Source organism: Sciurus carolinensis, chromosome 4, assembly GCF_902686445.1.
Source record: "Sciurus carolinensis chromosome 4, mSciCar1.2, whole genome shotgun sequence".
NCBI lineage: Eukaryota > Metazoa > Chordata > Mammalia > Rodentia > Sciuridae > Sciurus > Sciurus carolinensis.
In genome coordinates this window covers 115635233-115653869 of record NC_062216.1, presented here as the reverse complement: position 1 = coordinate 115653869, position 18637 = coordinate 115635233, and the positions used below count along the sequence as shown (strand labels likewise).

The 18637-nt window shown below is 37.1% G+C and overlaps 2 protein-coding genes across 3 annotated transcripts; one reads left to right on the top strand and one right to left on the bottom strand.

Moving 5' to 3' along the window:
• Positions 1–430: 430 nt before the first annotated feature.
• LOC124982450 (olfactory receptor 6C70-like) lies at positions 431–3125 on the top strand. 2 transcript variants are annotated; one of them, XM_047549111.1, is made up of 2 exons: positions 431–457; positions 2214–3125. In XM_047549111.1, the coding sequence occupies exons 1-2, from the start codon at positions 431–433 to the stop codon at positions 3123–3125; spliced, it is 939 nt and encodes a 312-aa protein (XP_047405067.1). The 2 variants fall into 2 exon arrangements, with proteins under 2 accessions (XP_047405067.1, XP_047405068.1); XM_047549112.1 differs by lacking the exon at positions 431–457 and having other exon boundaries at positions 2184–3125.
• A 5916-nt stretch (positions 3126–9041) lies between these two features.
• Positions 9042–18270, bottom strand: LOC124982451 (olfactory receptor 6C2). The gene is made up of 2 exons (XM_047549113.1): positions 18249–18270; positions 9042–10000 (listed from the first exon to the last, which is right to left on the bottom strand). Exon 2 carries the CDS (start codon positions 9987–9989, stop codon positions 9042–9044), a length of 948 nt encoding a protein of 315 aa, XP_047405069.1. The 5' UTR covers positions 9990–10000; positions 18249–18270.
• Between the last annotated feature and the right edge of the window lie 367 nt (positions 18271–18637).

Here is an 18637-nt window from a genome sequence, read left to right as displayed (position 1 = left end):
TGATTTAATATTGACATTTTTTTCTGGTTACATGTAGCAATTGAGAATATTTAGGCAATCAGGATGGCAATAATCATTAGGGAGAAAAGATAATTTTTTTTGCAACAACCTTAATGTATTTTGACACACAGATTCAAACATCTAAGTACATTCTCTCTCTCTCTGAGTCTACCTTTGTGTATCTCTATATCTATGTATCTATCAATCAAATTGTATTTTGTATGGAATAGTATGTAAATCATCAAATGTATGTTGTCTTGCTTTTGAACTTAATGTTATATTTCTAAGGCTTATTCATGTTTTATATGTAGCTATAGTTTCAGCATTTTATTTGCAGCAAAATGCCCTATTGCAAATAAATATACCATATTTTATTTATTCTTCATTTTGATATTTTTATCTAGTAGTTTTTGCATTGCATCCTTACAAAATGAGAGTTGTTTTTCAGGTTAGTTTTGTCCATTTTCTAAGCCTCAGTTATTTGGACATAGCAAGAACCCATTATTTACTAGAAGTATTCCAATAAAATAGAAAATGAAAGTATTTATTCTTAGAAGATATTATATACTTGCTTAAATATGCTATTTAAGTGTTTTGAATTTATTGAAGTTAGAAAATAAATTTTTAATTACAATTTTAGTTTTCATATTTTCTGGTTATTTTGTAGTTAATTTAGAATTGATTATTTCCTCAGAAAATTTTTATTCTACCTCTCAATTTCTAAATTAATTTTCATAAAGATGGCTAGGAGATGCCCTTATAATTTTATTTTAAATTAAAAAAAATTTGACTGTTGTATACTCTTATTTCTAAAATTGTCTTTTTACTACAAAAAGATGTATTTTTTCCTGTTTTCTCTTGGAGTACCAGAGATTTGACTTTTTCATTGATTTTTTTTCAAGTAACACAAACAAACAAACTTCAACAATGCTAGGATTTTGATCTTACAACATAAAGTATCATAATTAGTGTATTATCTAAAGAATATATTAATTTAAAATCAGGTCAATTGCATTTGCATCCCAGTGAATAACTATGAATTTTATGAGTTCAAATCAGGCTTGTGAAATTTTAATAACATAAAATAATTTAAATTGCTAATGTTATATCTGAATTTAGAGAATGAAATAAATTAGATGGACACTAACAGCATAATTAATCCTTCACTTAGAAAATTTGTAGGTAAAGCAATTATGCTATTAAAAGAATAACCCTATATTTTAGTAATATCAGCTTATTAATAGTGTATCACTAAACAAAGATGCTGCAAATAGAATTTCTTACAATTTTCTCTTCTATTTTCCTTCATTGCATCTTTAAAGCAAATTTGAATAATTCACCTTAACATGCACATTTTCAGAACTGAGAACTTGAAGCAAAATCTACACTATTGAAGCTGTAGAATTTGGAAAAAAACCTGTTTAACTACAAAATTATAAACTTTTAAAGTTATGCAATTGATTTCATAATAAAAGTGGGACATTTTCTTTTTTCCAGAAGCTCCATATTTCTCAGCAGATTTCAGAGACAGGGTGCCTCTATCACACCTTTAGGGTGATATAGACTTAATATTATTTCTATTTTCTTAGATTCTATTTATGTAATTATTTTTTTGTGGTATAAACTTTTACATTTTTTTTTCTTGTGAAATTTCCATGTCTTAATCAGTCATAGAGAAGTTTCAAGAGGTAACAATAGGGATCTTGGAAATGTCATTTTAATATGAAGTCTAAAGATTCTGAATTTAACTTCAGATCTTCATTCACTACACTGGGTAGAACAGTCTTTGGATGGAATTAATAATTTAAAAATTAATGAATTAATGAATTATTTTTGAATCCTGAAACAATGTTTTTATAAAATTATTTTATCAACTGGACATATTTGTAATTAATTACAATTAATTAGAAGTTTGAATGGAAGTGTGAAAAAAAGAGCTATTAGGTGTTTTACAGATCAATTTCCAAAAGAAAGTTGACTTCCACAATGTTTCTAAAGTCCCAGTGAACAGTGTGTGTTTTATGGTTTCAAGTCATATCTTTCACATCTATGGAGTATTGCCTCTTAAGTGAGTATGCTTGAGAACATGGATCCTTTCATGAATATTCTCTTGGATTTGCGCCTACTCAGGTAGTTTCTGATTTTTCTTTTTATTTCTAGAATTTGATTGAAATCACGAAAGAGAAATGAAGAACAATTCAAGACAGGTAGAGTTTATCCTCCTGGGATTGACAGATAATTCACAGTTACAGGTAGTGGTTTTCTTATTTCTACTTCTAAATTACACGTTGAGTATGATAGGGAACTTGACCATCATTGCTCTCACTCTGCTGGATTGCCATCTCAAGAACCCAATGTATTTTTTCCTCCGTCATTTCTCTTTCCTGGAAATTTCATTCACAACTACTTGCATCCCCAAATTCCTAATCACCATTGTAACTGGGGAAAAGACTATTTCTTATAATGATTGCGTATCTCAGTTGTTTTTTTACATTTTCTTGGGGACTACAGAATTTTTTCTTCTGACTACTATGTCTTATGACCGCTATGTTGCCATCTGCAAACCTTTGCATTATACATCCATCATGAACAACAAAGTTTGCCTTCAGCTTGTCCTGAGTTCTTGGGCAACTGGATTCCTGATTGTTTTTCCTCCTCTGATTTTGGGTCTTGACTTGGATTTTTGTGCTTCAAATATCATTGATCATTTCATGTGTGATATTTCTCCTGTACTACAACTTTCTTGCTCAGACACACGTTTACTAGAACGGATAGTTTTTTTCACAGCTTTGATGACACTCCTTCTCACATTATTATTAGTAATTCTTTCCTATGCTCACATCATCAAGACAATTCTAAACTTCCCTTCAGCTCAGCAAAAGAAAAAAGCCTTTTCCACTTGCTCTTCTCACATGATTGTTGTCTCCATCACTTATTGCAGCTGCATATTTATCTATATAAAGCCATCATCAAATGAAAGAGTTACTTTATGCAAAAGAATAGCTGTGCTCAACACTTCAGTTGCCCCTGTGTTGAATCCATTCATTTACACTCTAAGGAATCAGCAAGTGAAAAAAGCCTTCAGAGCAGTATTTAAAAAGATATTTTCTGCTTTAGAAAAATAATACTATTTATTGAAATAACATGAAAACATAAAGGAACCTGGTTCAAAATAAATATGATCCACTAAGTTTAAGAATTGGTAGCTAATATTTAATTATTTATGTACTTAAGCTTGCTAGAGATTAGAAACTATTTTATTCTATCCATTCTGAATTTAACCTTGTGTTCTCCAGTGGGAAAACTGTTCTATGTTAAAAATACAAAATTCAAAACTGATTTTCTTTAAAATCATATTAGAATAAAATGCATGAGGAACTTTGGTTGTATTATACCATATAAAATCTTTTTTTTTCCCTTGAAATGGACTTGTTAAAAAATTTAAAGAATTATGCTTTGTTTTGCTCAAAAGCCATGTTCTTTAAAAATCCGAGATAATTAAAAATCTTTACTATTATTACAAGTGCTTAAAATGTCAAGAGGGCCTTTAAAAAATAATGTACTCTTTAAAAAAATCACATGTATGAAGAAATGGTGAACAGAGGAACCCCCAAGATCACAACAGTTCCTTGAAACTGAATTAAAACAACAATGCTGCATCGTATTGAGTTAGTGAGTCTGTGGGGAAATGCTGCTAGGGCACTTAGAGAGCAAGAAACCAGGTGAAAACCAGAAATAGAGGTTTAAGAAAAGAAAGTGAATGAAATGAATAGGTTGCAGCAGTGCTGGGCACATGGTGGCTCAGTGGCCAAAATAAATTCTTTTACTGAGTTTAAGATAAACAGGCACTGCTGTCCAACAAAATAACAATCTGAGCAGAAAATAAGCTTGGATATGATGAAGTGAGCTGGCCTGGGAGAAAGTTCCAACACTCTCCAGTGAACACAGGAAAGCTTAAAGACTCCATTTGGACTTCCTGAGTGGGAGACTAGAAATCCCTGCAGTTTGCCTTTGTTTTCTTATTTTGCTTTCTGTTTTTTTTTCCCCTTGTTCTTGCCATTATTGCTTTTTGAATATTCTATACCAGCCCCTTAGGCTTTACTTTTCATTGGACTTGTGGGTGTGCTTCCCACAGGTCAGTCTGGGCATAGGAGTGTGACTGTAATACAGACTTTGGAGAAGCTTTTGGAAGAGACCAGAGCTGTAGCTACTGCTGTATTTGTCTGCAGAGTAGAGAAGTGTGAAGGGGATTTTCATTTGAAGTTGATGGTTTAATCTCTGAAATAAGAAGCAAGACTGATGGGGGTTTGTAACTGGGAGAGATCAGAGTCGGTTGGAAAGTGGTGACCTCTTGACAGCCTTTGTGACACCTCATCCATGCCCAGAAGGGTCTGGAGGGTAGACCCACATGTCCCACATACTACTCCTCAATACATGGACTGAGGCTAAGGAACGAGGTGCGACAGAATCTAAATGGCTGTACAGGTTGCATGTGTGAGAGGGCTGGCCAACAGCCTTGCCAGGGTTACATGTTCATACCTGGTCAAAATAACAGAGCCATTTTAAGGGTAAAATCTGCTCTGAATCAGATCACACTCCCCAAGCAGATGCTGCCAGGCAGGAGGGAGAGGAGCTCAGCATAGATTCCTTTCACAAGTCTGGCCAGATTGGGTCAGAGCTGAGAACAATCAACATCACACAGACTCCCTCACCCACTGAGGTCAACACTTCCCTCTCACCGATGTCATCCAGACATAAAATTAGCAAAGACACTTACTGCCTAAGACTAATACTACAAATCAATGGAATTAACAAATGTTTATAGAATAGTTCATCCCAAACAGGCAGAGTACTGAAGTGGACTCCAGAAAGTCAGGAGGAGCAAAGAAATAAGGAGAAAAATGGAAGCAATGGTTAGGCAAGGCCTTGAACTTCCAATTGACAGGTCTGTACAGGTGAAGCCAGAATTGGGGACAGGCAGTTAGTGTAGAAATAGGGGATCGGGTCAAATTGAGGAAATGGAGGCCATGAAAGCCATCTGCCTCTGGAAGTTGGCGACTGCCCCTGGGAGAATGGAATGTCAAGGATCTCCCCAGCCCATTGATTACCAAATTTACCTGCCCTTATCAAGGACTGCAGACAAGGAGCTGCTGATTAATGCCCCCTGGGCCCTTGCCTGTCTGAATCACTTTGGCCCTCCCACTGTCCATCCGCTTCTCACTTTATGCATCTCACCTGCAAAACCAGGCCTAGTCACATAGGCAGGAAGGAGAGATAAGTGGGGAGAGAACTGGAGAACAAAAGAGACCTTAACCTTTCAGTGATGTAGGGTGTGCTTACTTCTTGGGATTCTAGAACATCAGCCATGGTACCCTTCTCCCACTTGGGAGAAGTCTGTGTTATTACTACTTTTAAATAAAGCCTTCTTAATATACTTGCCTTGGTGTGCTTCTCTAGTGTTCAAACTTCAACATTAGCAGGAGCAGAACTTGTCACCAGTAAACCACAAAAGACTTCAAACTAAGAAACTGTGTATCCTAGCCTACAAACGCATAATGGCTCTCCAGGTATCCCTCACACACTCTGCAAGTGAGATGGAGATCACGGGATAGTGAAACAGGGAAGGCAAGCAGCTGAGTGTAAGAGAAATACCTCTTTGAGTAGACTGATCCTTTTGGGGAATTCTGAAAGCCAATGTAAAATTCACAGTGAGATGTGCTAATTGCCTTATCTTATCGGAACATAATAATGCAATTAACTTGTATCAACAGTATGGACTATTTGTTAACACATTTTATTTCAAAGATATCAATACCCCCAAAGATGAGCATGTATTCTGCCTAGCAAGATTTGACATATAATTGTACTGAAATGTGCTTTTTAGTGGATCTTCCACATTTAGTGACCACGATATTTGAAATGTGCTCAGCATGAGGAGAAAAGAGAGGAAAATGACTTCATCTTGGAAAATTTAACCAATTTGCATCCTGTTTTTTTCCTCAGCAATTTTACATTTAGTGACTTTAATTCAGCAAGCTTTGTTTCCCTCTTCATGCATACTTGCTTTTAATTCCTGTCCAACGTTCCTTCTTTATTACTTATCATTGGCAAGGTAATCAGCTAGAGGGTTTTGAATTATTTTAGCAGAAACTCTAAAGAAAACAGCAATGTTCTGAACTTGTGTGGGTAGTGGATTTCCCATAATTCCAGTGGCCTGGATATCACATCTTTATTTTGAAACACAGGTGGAAAACAAGCAAAACCTGCTCTCATTTCTTACTGTTGACAAAAACATCGATATACACATTACACCCAGAATTGAATCACTGATAGAAGTTACCATTTTTATGATGGAATTATGAAACAAGAAAATTAGGGGTCATGTGAATGTCATTCTGATGTTCTTTCTCTAAATAAATAAAAAAAATTCTTAGAATCAAATGATAATAAGATAAAGTCTATACCAGAAATTCTGGGACAAGTAGAAGTTTTGTCAAAGAGGAAAGTGTATAGCCATGAGTGCCTACATAAACAACAACAAAAACAACAAAAAGAAACCAAAACCCCAGAAAGATCCCATTAAACAATCTAATGATGCATCTCAACATTCTAGAAATACAAGAACAAACCAATTCTAAAACTAATGGAAGAAAGGGAATAATTAAGATCTGAGATAAAATTAATGAAATAGAAAGTAAAAAAGTTCAAAGAAAATGTAATAAAGATGTGTTTTTTTATAAAGATAAACAAGATTGATAGACCCTTAGCCAAACTAACTAAAAGAAAGAGAGGAGATAAAATGAGAGATGAGAGAAGAGAAACAATTAGAGATGAAAAAGGACATATCACCACGGAAATCAGTGAAATTCAGAGGCTCATTTGGTACTATTTTGAAAACTTCTGGGGACATAAATATTTAGTATTATGATATCTTCTTGTTGGATTACTTCCTTTACAGTGTGAAGGGAACCTCTTTGTCTCTTCTGACTATTTTGGCTTGAAATCTGCTTTGTTGGCTATGACAGCAGCTACTCCTGCTTGCTTTCATGCTCCATTTCCATGGAATATCACTTTCTGTCCTTTTACTTTCAGCCTGTGGATGTCTTTGCCTGAGAGGTGTGCCTCTTGTAGGCAACATATAGTTGGGGTTTTCTTTCCTTTTTCTTTCAATGGAAAGTACATTGTTAATAGCTTCATACTCTAAGCTCTTTATTTTTTGAGTATTTTCTTTGTTCCCATGATCTTAATTCTAATCTATATTATCATTTGTATTTCCTTATTTTTTCCTATTTTTCTCATTCTATATCTTTGATATCTTTAAAAAGTCATTCATATATATTTTATATTGATTTAACTAGTTTTCCTATTTGTGGGGGCTTAAAATTTTGTGTTCCAATTAACTTTCATGCATCTTTTCTGAATTACTAACCCAGAATAAGTGATTTTATGTTAATATTGCTTTAAATTAAATATATTTTTAAGTAATGTTGCTTTTTTATATAAGGAAATAGCAAGTAAATCTTATCTGTGATTATGAATATATCTCCATTTCTTCAATTCTGATTAATCATAAACTCCTGCTGATATCTCCTTTCCCAATTATTTTAATTGGCCTGGAAAGTCTTATTTGGTTTAATATATTTTAGCATTTCTCCACTTTTTTTCTTTTTTGTTATTCTGATTGTTGCTTTTTTTGATTCATTGTACACAAATGAAGTACAACCTTTTATTTCTCTGGTTGTTCACGATATAGGGTCATACCATTTGTGCTGTCATGCCACAAAGCAACTCAGCAAATGCAAAAAAAAAAAAAAAATAGAGATACTACCCTGTATTCTATCACATCATAATGGAATGAAACTAGAAATCAATGAAAAAATAAAAAAGAGAAGTTACTCCAACATCTGGAGATTAAATAATACACTGTTGAATGATGCATGAATAGCAGAAGATATCAGGGAGGAAATAAAAAAAATTTTAGAGGTAAATGGGAACATATCAAAATCTCTGGGATACTAAGAAAGCAATATTAAGAGGAAAGTTCGTTGCATTGAATTCATTCATAAAAGAATAAAAGTCAACAAATAAATGACCTGACATTACATCTTAAAACCCTAGAAAATGAACAGATCAACACCAAAAGTAGTAGAAGACAGGAAATAATTAAAATCAGAGCTGAAATCAATGAAATTGAAACAAAAGAAACAATTCAAACAAATTGACAAAACAAAAAGTTGGTTCTTTGAAAAAGTAAATTGATAAATCCTTAGCCACATTAATGAAGAGGAGAGAGAAATTTCAAATTACTAAAATTCCTGATAAAAAAGGAAATATCATGACAGACACTATTGAAAAATGAAACATAATTAGAAGCTATTTTGAAAATCTATACTCAAACAAAACAGAAAATCTTGAAGACATTATAAATTTCTAGAGACATAGGACCCACCCAAACAGATGAATTTCAAGCAATAAAATAGAAGATCATGAAAAGCCTACCAAACAAGAAAAGCCTGGGACCAGATGGATTCTCAGCTGAGTTCTACAAGACTTTCAAAGAAGAACTAATACCAATACTCCTGAAAGTATTCCAGGAAATAGAAAAGGAGGGAACCCTTTCAAACTCATTCTATGAAACTAGTATCACCCCGATTGTCACATTTGTGATATTCACTTTATAACTCGTATCATGGGATAAAAGTAACTAGCACTGTTGCCATATAATTTAACCCATAGATAATTTATACAATTTAAAATATTACTTTCTTTTCTTCCATAGAGCAATATTATTTTCTGCACTTCCACAGCTCATAAAAGGAGAAAAAACTTAATTCTTTGGAAATTATATTTTTTAGTTTCACAATGATGGAAAACACAATGTATGAATTTGATTTGAAGCAATAAAGAATTTAATAAAGGTGAGATCAGGATGCAATATCAAATGTCACTGAGAAGGCTAATTTGACAGATTTAGGAAACAATGAAGTAAGGTAGAAGCACCAATAAAATGGACAAAGAATATTTTATTTTACTTTGATTCATCAAAATTTCTTCTTTGAGAGAAATACAATCTTCTTTATGGAGTCACTGAAAGCATGTTTCACTTGCTTGTTCCTCAAGGTGTAGATGAAAGGGTTCAGCAAGGGTGCTACAGAAGCGGTGAGAACTGAAACTCCTTTATTTATGGCCACTTCTTCCTTTGCTGAAGGCTTGATGTAGATGAAAATACAGCTCCCATAGGTGATGGAAATCACAATCATGTGGGAGGAGCAGGTGGAAAAGGCCTTTTTCCTTTGCTGAACAGAGGGGAATCTCAGAATTGTTCTGATGATGTACATGTAGGACAGAAACACACAGACTAGGGTAATAATGAGCGCAAATACAGCCACAAGTATAACCATCTGTTCTAATATCCAGGTGTCTGAGCACGAGATCTTTAGGAGGGGACTTGCATCACAGCTGAAATGATCAATGGCATTAGAATCACAGAATTCAAGCTGGAGGCCTACGCTAAGGGGTGGGACAATAATCATCAAGCCAGCTACCCAGCAGGAGAGGACTAATAAAGTACACACTCTGTTGTTCATGATGGTCATATAATGAAGGGGTTTACAGATGGCCACATAGCGATCGTAGGACATGGCTGCTAAGAGAAAAAATTCTGTTGCTCCAAAGAGAAAAACAAAAAATATTTGACTTGCACAAGCATTGTAGGTAATGGTATTGTCTCCAGTTGATAAACTGTACAGGAATCTAGGGATACACACAGTAGTAAATGAAACTTCTAGGAAGGAAAAATTTCCTAGGAAGAAGTACATAGGTGTTTTAAGGTGGGAATCTACCATTGTGAGGGTGATAATTGTCAGGTTCCCCATTACACTCAACATGTATGTGAGAAACAGAAAGACAAAAAGCAGAACTTGCAGTTTTGGGTCATCCGTCAGTCCCAGCAGGATGAAAGTTGTTATTGTCGTGTGGTTCCTCATCATTGAATGTTGATATTCACCTAATCCTCGTGTAAAAATCGAGATTTTATGAAGAGACAAATATTCAAATTCTACAATAAAAGTTGTTCATATAGAAGTCAAGCAAATCAGCCCACATTTATTTTCTCCTTCTACATCATAATCAATATTTTTTACTATTCCAGTAGCCTTCCTGAATTGTATGTGTACAAACAATGGAGAGTTCCTTAAGGATTCATATTATTTAAAAAAAATCCCACTTTGATCATTTGTTGCCCCTCAGAATTTACACAGGTAGTTGATATGTTGTATACTAATCTTTAGGTGGACTGGACTTTCAGATGGGTTAAAGAAAGATGTCATTTCACCAATTTTTTTTTTTTTTTTTTTTTTTGCAGTGCTGGGGATTGAACCCAGGGCCTTGTGCTTGCGAGGCAAGCATTCTACCAACTGAGCTATCTCCCCAGTCCCTAAGATGTTATTTCATAGGTGGCTAATAGTTCTTTGTCCAAGGCAAATCCTGGATATAGGGTATATCCAGGTAACTAAGAGCGTGGATTCTCTTCACTTGTTGCTATCTGGGGGTTGTTTCAAGGATAAGATATATTTCTCCTGGAAAACAAACAATGGCAACAACAGGATTCCTTATAGTGGAAACTGTAGTACCTATGGATAGTTTGGTGTTTGGCTATTTTACCTATAGTATGAGAAATTGTTATGTCCAAGATATTTACAAAAAGAGTGTTTTCAATATGTGTTCTTTATGCTCAATTACTTGATTGTAGCTTCTTTTCTCTCAAAGCCGTTGAAACTAATTTATATTTAATATCACTAAACATAACCTTCTAGGCTTTCTCTTTTTCATGATGTTTTAAATTCATTTGGAAAAACATTAGTGTCTTCTCAGCTCATCTTCCCTCCCCTGAGATTTTTAACGGGCTGTGTTGGGACTTTCACTTACAACTCCTTATAGCTTTCCTAGCACCCCCATGTCTTCATTTCTGTTGAAGCCAATGGCACATTTTCATTTTTATCTTGCTTGAAATTGGCACATCATTAAAAAGCTGTTTGGTCATTCTTTAAAAGAGTTTCTTGTCATCTTTCTGATTTTCCTTCTAGCTTTAGACTGTTATTTTTAGTGCCTCTCTATTTAGTCTTCTCTTTTCTCTATTCACATGTGAAATATTGGTGTTACCCAATATTCTATTTTCAGGCCTCTCATTTTTTGTGTTGTTATTCTTCTTTCTCTGTACTCTCCCTGAGTGATTTCACCAATTCATTTGCTTTATCTAATGTACTCCAAAGATGAGGTCTATTCTCTGTAGAAACACCATTAAGCATATAGGTCATCCCTGGGTATCTGTAGGAACCTCCTCAGATGCCAAATCTGAAGATGCTTTAAACATTACAAGTTGTGTGTCCACAATTCAATTACCATATGCCTTAAATGATTTACCTACCCAGTGTTATTTTTGATAAGAAAGAATTATCTTTTTGTTTAACCTGCAAGATTTTTTGTGGAAAGTACCATCTTTGATTTTCTCACTTTGACACTTGTCATTTTCTTACCTTTCTTCCTCATGGCTTGAGTTCCACCAACACTGACTACTTGAGATTCTTCATATTTTCTACAAGCTTTCTCCTGTGCACAGGCTGATCTTTAGATCAAGGCCTATTAGTCCTTCAGGGTTCCCCTTAGGTATCAGTTCTTTCAGGAAATCTTCATTTGTCAACTGAAAGCATGTGAAATTATTTCCTGTGGTCTTTCCAAGTACCTGTTATTTATCTGGTCATGGAATATATCACATTATATTATGCTGTGCACTGTAATTACATTTATCCTGTATATTTCCATAAGTTCCTCTAAAGTAGAAACAATATTTTTTATGCTTTTAAATTTCCTTATATTTGGCTTATATAGTAAATCTAGGGATAAGACAAAGAAGCATAGTCCATATACTAGGGAAATTTATACTCTTTAATGCCTATTCTGGTCAGTTGGTTCAAAGTTCTTATTTTCATATGTGCTTCAAACTACTCTTTCATTTTGAATATTTTTTAAAACAAAAGGTCTGACTATGTCCAGTTCTAAACTTTAAAGATTCTCCTTTTCCGGGGTTTCCCCCAGCCTGTGAATTACTCCTTCCTTTACCTGTAATAATTAATTCTCTCTCTGCAGCTGCTTTTACTTTCTTGTTTTGGATAATCTCTTTCCTGACCTCTTCCTTGTTAGGTACTTAGGATTTCTGCCCTTTTTATAGAACTTGCCTCCCATGTATTATTTCTTGAGACTGCAATTGTTTCACTTTCTGATTTTTTTCTTCTTTGAGGCTGAACCAGGTACAGGAAGAAGTAAAGGCTGAGTGAGTAGGACAAGTTCAAGTTTTTTTTTTTTTTTTTTTTTTTAACTTGTCTTTTCTGGTGATTTTGCTGTCCCCAAGGAGATGTGATCATGGGCTTACAATCTTTGTTACACTGAAAATCTTTGGTTGTATAGTAAAAAAAAAAAAAAAAAAAAAAATTCTGACTACACAGCTTTCTAACAACTAATGTTAGGTTGTAAGCTACAATGAGATGTCACCTTATATCAATATCTATTTACAATAGCAAAAATATGTTTTCATGAGGATGTGGAGAAATTGGAATCTGTGCACACTTTTGATGGGAATCTTAGCTGGTATAGTTGCTATAGAAAACATTATGAAGTTTCTTCAGAAAACTAGCAGTAGAATGACTCTATAATCTAGCAATCCCACTTTTTATCATATATCTAAAAGAGTAGAAATAAGTATCCCAATGAAAAATCTGCATCCCTGTGTTCATTGCAGCAAAATTAAAAATAGCAAAGATATGGAAACAACCCAGATATCCATCAACAGATAAATGGATTAAAAGAAAATGTAGCATACACACACCCACACACAAAGGAATATTATTCATCTTTAAAAAGAAGGGAATGCTGCAACATACAACAATATGAATGAACCCAGAAGAAATTATCAAAGCGGAATGAGTTACAGTAGGGCAGATACTACATGATTCCACTTACATGAAGTATTTAACATAGTCAGATTAAAAGTAACAGAGAGTCAGAAGGGTGGTTGTCAGGAGCAGAGGAAGGGGAAATGGAGAGTTCTGTGGCTATAAAATTTTCAGTATGAAAGATAACTGAGTTTAGAGATTTGCTGTACGACATGGTACTGCTATTTGCAGTACTATTTGGGGTGCTGAAAAAAATTTAAGAGTGTATATGTCATGTTAAATGCTTTTACCAAAACAAAGAGAAAAACAACAAATAAACAAAAACAAAAATTAATAGGGAAACAAAAAAAATTGGGGGAGCTGATGAATCTGTTCATTACCTGGATTGTGATGACATCTTCGTGGAATGCATGTGTCCCACCTCATCAAATTGAGTATTTTGAGAATATGAATTTTATCTTATAAATCATACCTCAATAAAGCTGTTAAAAAGAAAAATATGCTGAAGATCATAACACTATAAATGGATTGCCACTTCCTTAATTATGAACATGTTATGGCACACTCGGCCAAATGGCATCTGGCCCCCTACCCACCCATCTCTGTCCCTTGTGAGTGGGCTATTGGTGAATCACATCTAAAGTTATTTGGTCAACGGTATCATTTGGAAAAGACCTGGCATGTCTTAAAGTCAAAATTTGCCTCCTAATTACTTGACATATAAGTTTTTTTCTTTTGTACTTTAATAGCCTTTCATGTGATCCTTTATCCATACTTTAAATCTCACCTATATTTCTCCTCATAAACACAGTATCACTTTCGTTTATCTTTCCAGTCTTTATATTTTATTGAGTAGGGGTAAATATATCTTCTCCTTTTTCATAAGAAAAGAATCCTTTTGCCCAGTTGGGTGGTGCAAGCCGGTAATCCCAGCCACTAGCAAGGCTGAACCAGGAGGATTGCAAGTTCAAAGCCACCCTCTGCAAAAGCGAGGCGCTAAGCAACTCAGTGAGACCCTGTCTCTAAATAAAATACAAAATAGGACTGGGGATGTGCCTCAGCTGTGAGCCCCTGAGTTCAATCCCTGGTACTTGCCCGTCCCACTGCCCCCTGCAAGAAAAAAATAATTCTTTTTTTTTTTGAGTTTTATCTTCTCAGAAATCTTTCCACAAATGCAGGCTAGGAAAAGTTGTGACTAAGGTAATGTTTGCTTTATAACCACCTTTCTCCATACTCCTCTTTCTAAGCTCCCAATTTCCATTTGCCAGTCTCTGTTAGGTATACTGATGGTGTGCATTTATCACACAGAGTGTTCCACCCTGACATTCTCTTGGCCTTAGTCTTCCCAAGAAATGAAGTGCTCTGGATTCTTTCACCCTCTCCCCTCTTACTTATTAGAGGGATCCACTTAATTCTGTCTCAGGGATTGATTGCACCTGGCTGTCGGCAAACAGGAAGCCAGCTATTTCAAATAAAACTATTCCATGTAGCTTCTACCATTTGCCAGGCACCAGGCTAGGTTCCATATCATGAAACTCATTTAGTTTGTACTAAAACTCTGTCATTTTCTGTAATCCGTTACATTTATCTTTTAAATTAGCATTATCAAAGATATTTTTCACAAATACAGATTCTTGGGAATTAGACAGAGCTAATAAATTTTCACCAGGAAGTCCAGGGGTGAGGTCAGATGCTCATGGAGAAATTAAAAGCTAGAATAATTGTAGTATAATGATTAAGAGTTTCATATGCACATTAATGTTTGAGAATCACCTAGGCAATTGAAGTTCGGTGTTCAACACGGACATTGTTATCTACACATCCCATCAGTGCTGTTCCTTATGCCATCAACCATCACTTACTTGATATATTTGCATTGTGATTTAGACACAAATGAAGGATGACTAAAATATTAATAGAGTTCTTTTACCTGCGTTACAGGCCTTATTCTGTTGATGTAATCTCAGACCATTATGTGTATTCTTCATATAGAGGAACAGACTGTGCTTCTGTTCATGGAGCAATTACTGCTCCTAGTCAGCCAGCATTAAATATTTATAATGCTAGCAACGAACATATGCATTATCTGAAGACAAGATCTCTTGAGCTTTGACTGTTTCTCTATCATTGAATGAAATGATATTTCCCCAGGAGATAACAGTTTGTTTTAGGAATGATGTGTGTGTGTGTGTGTGTGTGTGTTTTAACTCAGTTGGCTTTTAAAAAATTCCTGCAAATAGCATGAGTCCTGTGGGTATGGAAAAATGAATTCTTCCTTCCTGTGGCTATGTGCCTTAGAAAGTCCTATGTGGCTATACATGGCAAGACTCAGCTTACTTTTAAGGTATCATCACAGGAAAATAGACATGCAGAAAACTAAGGGAAATGGTGCAGACCCGGTATAAGTCGGATGAAGAAGCTAACAAAGCATAGTGACCTATTTTGTACAATGACAGTCTGTCACATGCTTTTACTTCTGAGTGAGGATCAAGGTTTTTAAAAAAATCCATAAAACCAAATCCATTATACTTGATGATCTCCCGCTCCCACCTCAAGATTGCTCTCTTTGAAAGCCTCTCAGGAAGGTTCAAGATGGCGGACTAGAGGGCGGCTGCATTTCATGTTGCTCCAGGACTCAAGATTCAAAAGAGGAGATAGTGACTTGGGACCAACTCAAAGCCGCCCGGGGAGTTTCTCCCATAGGGGAGGCGTCCCCGAAGGGGCAGTAGCCCTGGAACGCAGAGAACTTTGTGAAGTACAGTGACTCGGCGGGTCGCCCCTCCCCCGCCGGAGCGGTAAAAACGGACAGCGAAGCGGAGCGAAAAATGGCGGATTGAAGTTTCCAGGACCGCGGGCAGATTCTCTAACCTAAGGAGACTCGTCTGCGAAGGGTGAGGCTCTCAAGCCCAGGAGGGAGGTCCGGGCCCCTGGGAACGTTGCCTGCAAAGGCTGCCCCTGCCCAGGCGGCAAGTCACACCTCCCCTGCTGGAGCAGTGAACTCGGAAAGCGGGGATCTTTGCAAGGGAGGTTGTGCGACACACTGCTTGGTTTTGAAGCGATCTGCCAGGGCTCCAGCGGCTGCCAGAGAAAGAGTGGGGCGGCGAGTTGTTTGGATCCAGCAACCGCCTGAGCAACGGGGAGGGGGATGCCCAGAGGAGGTGGAGGTACGCAGTGAGTGCCTTGGTCTCCAAGCGCCCACACCTGGAGGAAGAGACGAGCGACGGGTCACTGGGGCTTGGAGCATATGTACGAGGCTCCAAGTGACTGCTCAGAGGGCGGGTCGCATAGCCAGGCGATTAGGTGCATAGCAAGGTCCGGTCCAGGGACCTAGGCACCTTTTCTTGAATGAACTACACAGAGACAAACTGAGGGGCGAAGTGAAGGTTCCAGGACTTCAGGCAGCGTCTCTGAGAAGGGACAACCTAAGGAGACTCGTCTACGAAGGGTGAGGCTCCCAGGCCCAGGAGGTAGGTCTGGGCCCCTGGGAAGGCTGCCCTGCCCAGGCAGCAAGACACATCTACCCTCATTGGAACAGTGAGCTCGGAAAGTGGGAGACCTTGCAGAGGAGGCCGAGCAGCACACCGCTTGGTTTTTTGGTTTTTTGGACCAATCTGCCAGGGCTCCGGGGGCTGCCAGAGAAAGAGTTGGGTGGCGAACTATTTGGATTCAGCAACTGCCTGAACAACGGGGAGGGGGCTGTCCTGAGGAGGTGGAGGTGCGCAGTGAGTGGCTTGGTCTCCAAGCGCCCACACAGAACACCTGCCTGGAGGAAGAGACGAGTGACGGGTCACTGGGGCTTGGAGCATATGTACGAGGCTCCAAGTGACTCTTCAGAGGAGGGGTCGCATAGCCAAGTGATTAGGTGCAAAGCACGGTCTGAGCCGGGGATCTAAGCACCTTTTCTTGAAAGAGCTACACAGAGACCAGCTGAGGGGTGGAGCGAAGGTTCCAGGACTGTGGGCAGCTTCTCTGAGGAGGGGCCACCAAAGGAGACTCGTCTGCGAAGGGCAGGGCTCCCAAGCCCAGGAGGTAGGTCCAGGCCCCTGGAAACGCTGCTTGGGAAGGCTGCCCTGCACAGGCGGTAGTTGTGGACTGAGGAGAACCTCTAGGAGGGGAACGGACTAGTGAGACCTCCCCACCGGGTGGGTCTTCCCCGCAGAGTGAGGTTTTCCCACAAAGACAGTAAAACCAGAGACACAGGCCCAAACAGGCATTGCCTTAGCCCGCAGTCTAGCTCCCCTTTGGATGACCATTGGTCAACAAGTAGAGGCACCTCTGCCCTCTAGCAGGGAATATACCCCACCTGAAGACCACCACCCCTAGAGAGGCAGCTACCTAGGGGAACACCGAAGTATCAACTTCCTCTAAGACTTCAGGCTACTGAAGGATAAGAGGGGATACACTAGCAATCTTCAGGGACATTATAAGTCAATAGAGGAAATCTGCAACATCTCTGCAGTCCACTGATACCTGAACAATATGAGAAAACAAGGGAAGAAAATGCCTCAAACAAATCTGGATGTTATATCAATAAAATCCAATGACAGCATGGCAGAAGAAATGTCAGAAAGGGAGTTCAGAATGTACATAATCAACATGATAAGGGAAGCAAACGATGAAATGAAAGAGCAAATGCAGGCATTGAATGAACGCACCAATAGACAGTTAAAAGAGCAAATACAGGAAGCAAAAGACCATTTCAATAAAGAGTTAGAGATATTGAAAAAAAACCAAACAGAAATCCTTGAAATGAAGGAAACAATAAACCAAATTAAGAACTCCATAGAAAGCACAACCAATAGGATAGAACACCTGGAAGACAGAACCTCAGATATTGAAGACAAAATATTTAACCTCGAAAACAAAGTCGAACAAACAGAGAAGATGGTAAGAAATCATGAACAGAATCTCCAAGAACTGTGGGATATCATGAAAAGGCCAAATTTGAGAATTATTGGGATTGAGGAAGGCTTAGAGAAACAAACCAAAGGAATGAACAACCTATTCAATGAGATAATTTCAGAAAATTTCCCAAATCTGAAGAACGAAATGGAAAATCAAGTTCAAGAGGCTTACAGGACTCCAAATACACAAAATTACAACAGACCCACACCAAGGCACATTATAATGAAAATACCTAACATACAAAATAAAGACAGAATCTTAAAGGCTGTGAGAGAAAAGAACCAAATTACATTCAGGGGGAAGCCAATACGGATATCAGCAGATTTTTCAATGCAGACCCTAAAAGCTAGAAGGGCCTGGAATAACATTTTTCAAGCCCTAAAAGAAAATGGATGCCAACCAAGAATCTTATACCCAGCAAAACTTACCTTCAGATTTGACAACGAAATAAAATCCTTCCATGATAAACAAAAGCTAAAAGAATATACAAAAAGAAAGCCAGCATTACAGAACATTCTCAGCAAAATATTCCATGAAGAAGAAATGAAAAACAAAGAAGCAAATCAGCAAAGGGAGGAGATATCCTAAAGGAACTCTCAAATAAAGAGGAACCAAGTCGTGTCAAAAATAAGCAAATAAATGAATAAAATGAGTCAAATGACCGGGAATACAAATCATATCTCAATAATTACCCTGAATATTAACGGCCTGAATTCATCAATCAAAAGACATAGACTGGCAGATTGGATAAAAAAGAAAGATCCAACAATATGTTGCCTGCAAGA

Excerpts from the sequence above, each read along its gene's own strand:
- LOC124982450 (XM_047549111.1), top strand. The coding sequence starts at position 431 with ATGAGAGTTGTTTTTCAGGTTAGTTTT. Across the intron at positions 458-2,213 it reads TTGTTTTTCAGGTTAGTTTT|TTTATCCTCCTGGGATTGAC; the intron begins GTCCATTTTCTA and ends AGACAGGTAGAG.
- LOC124982451 (XM_047549113.1), bottom strand. The coding sequence starts at position 9,989 with ATGATGAGGAACCACACGACAATAACAACTTTCATCCTGCTGGGACTG.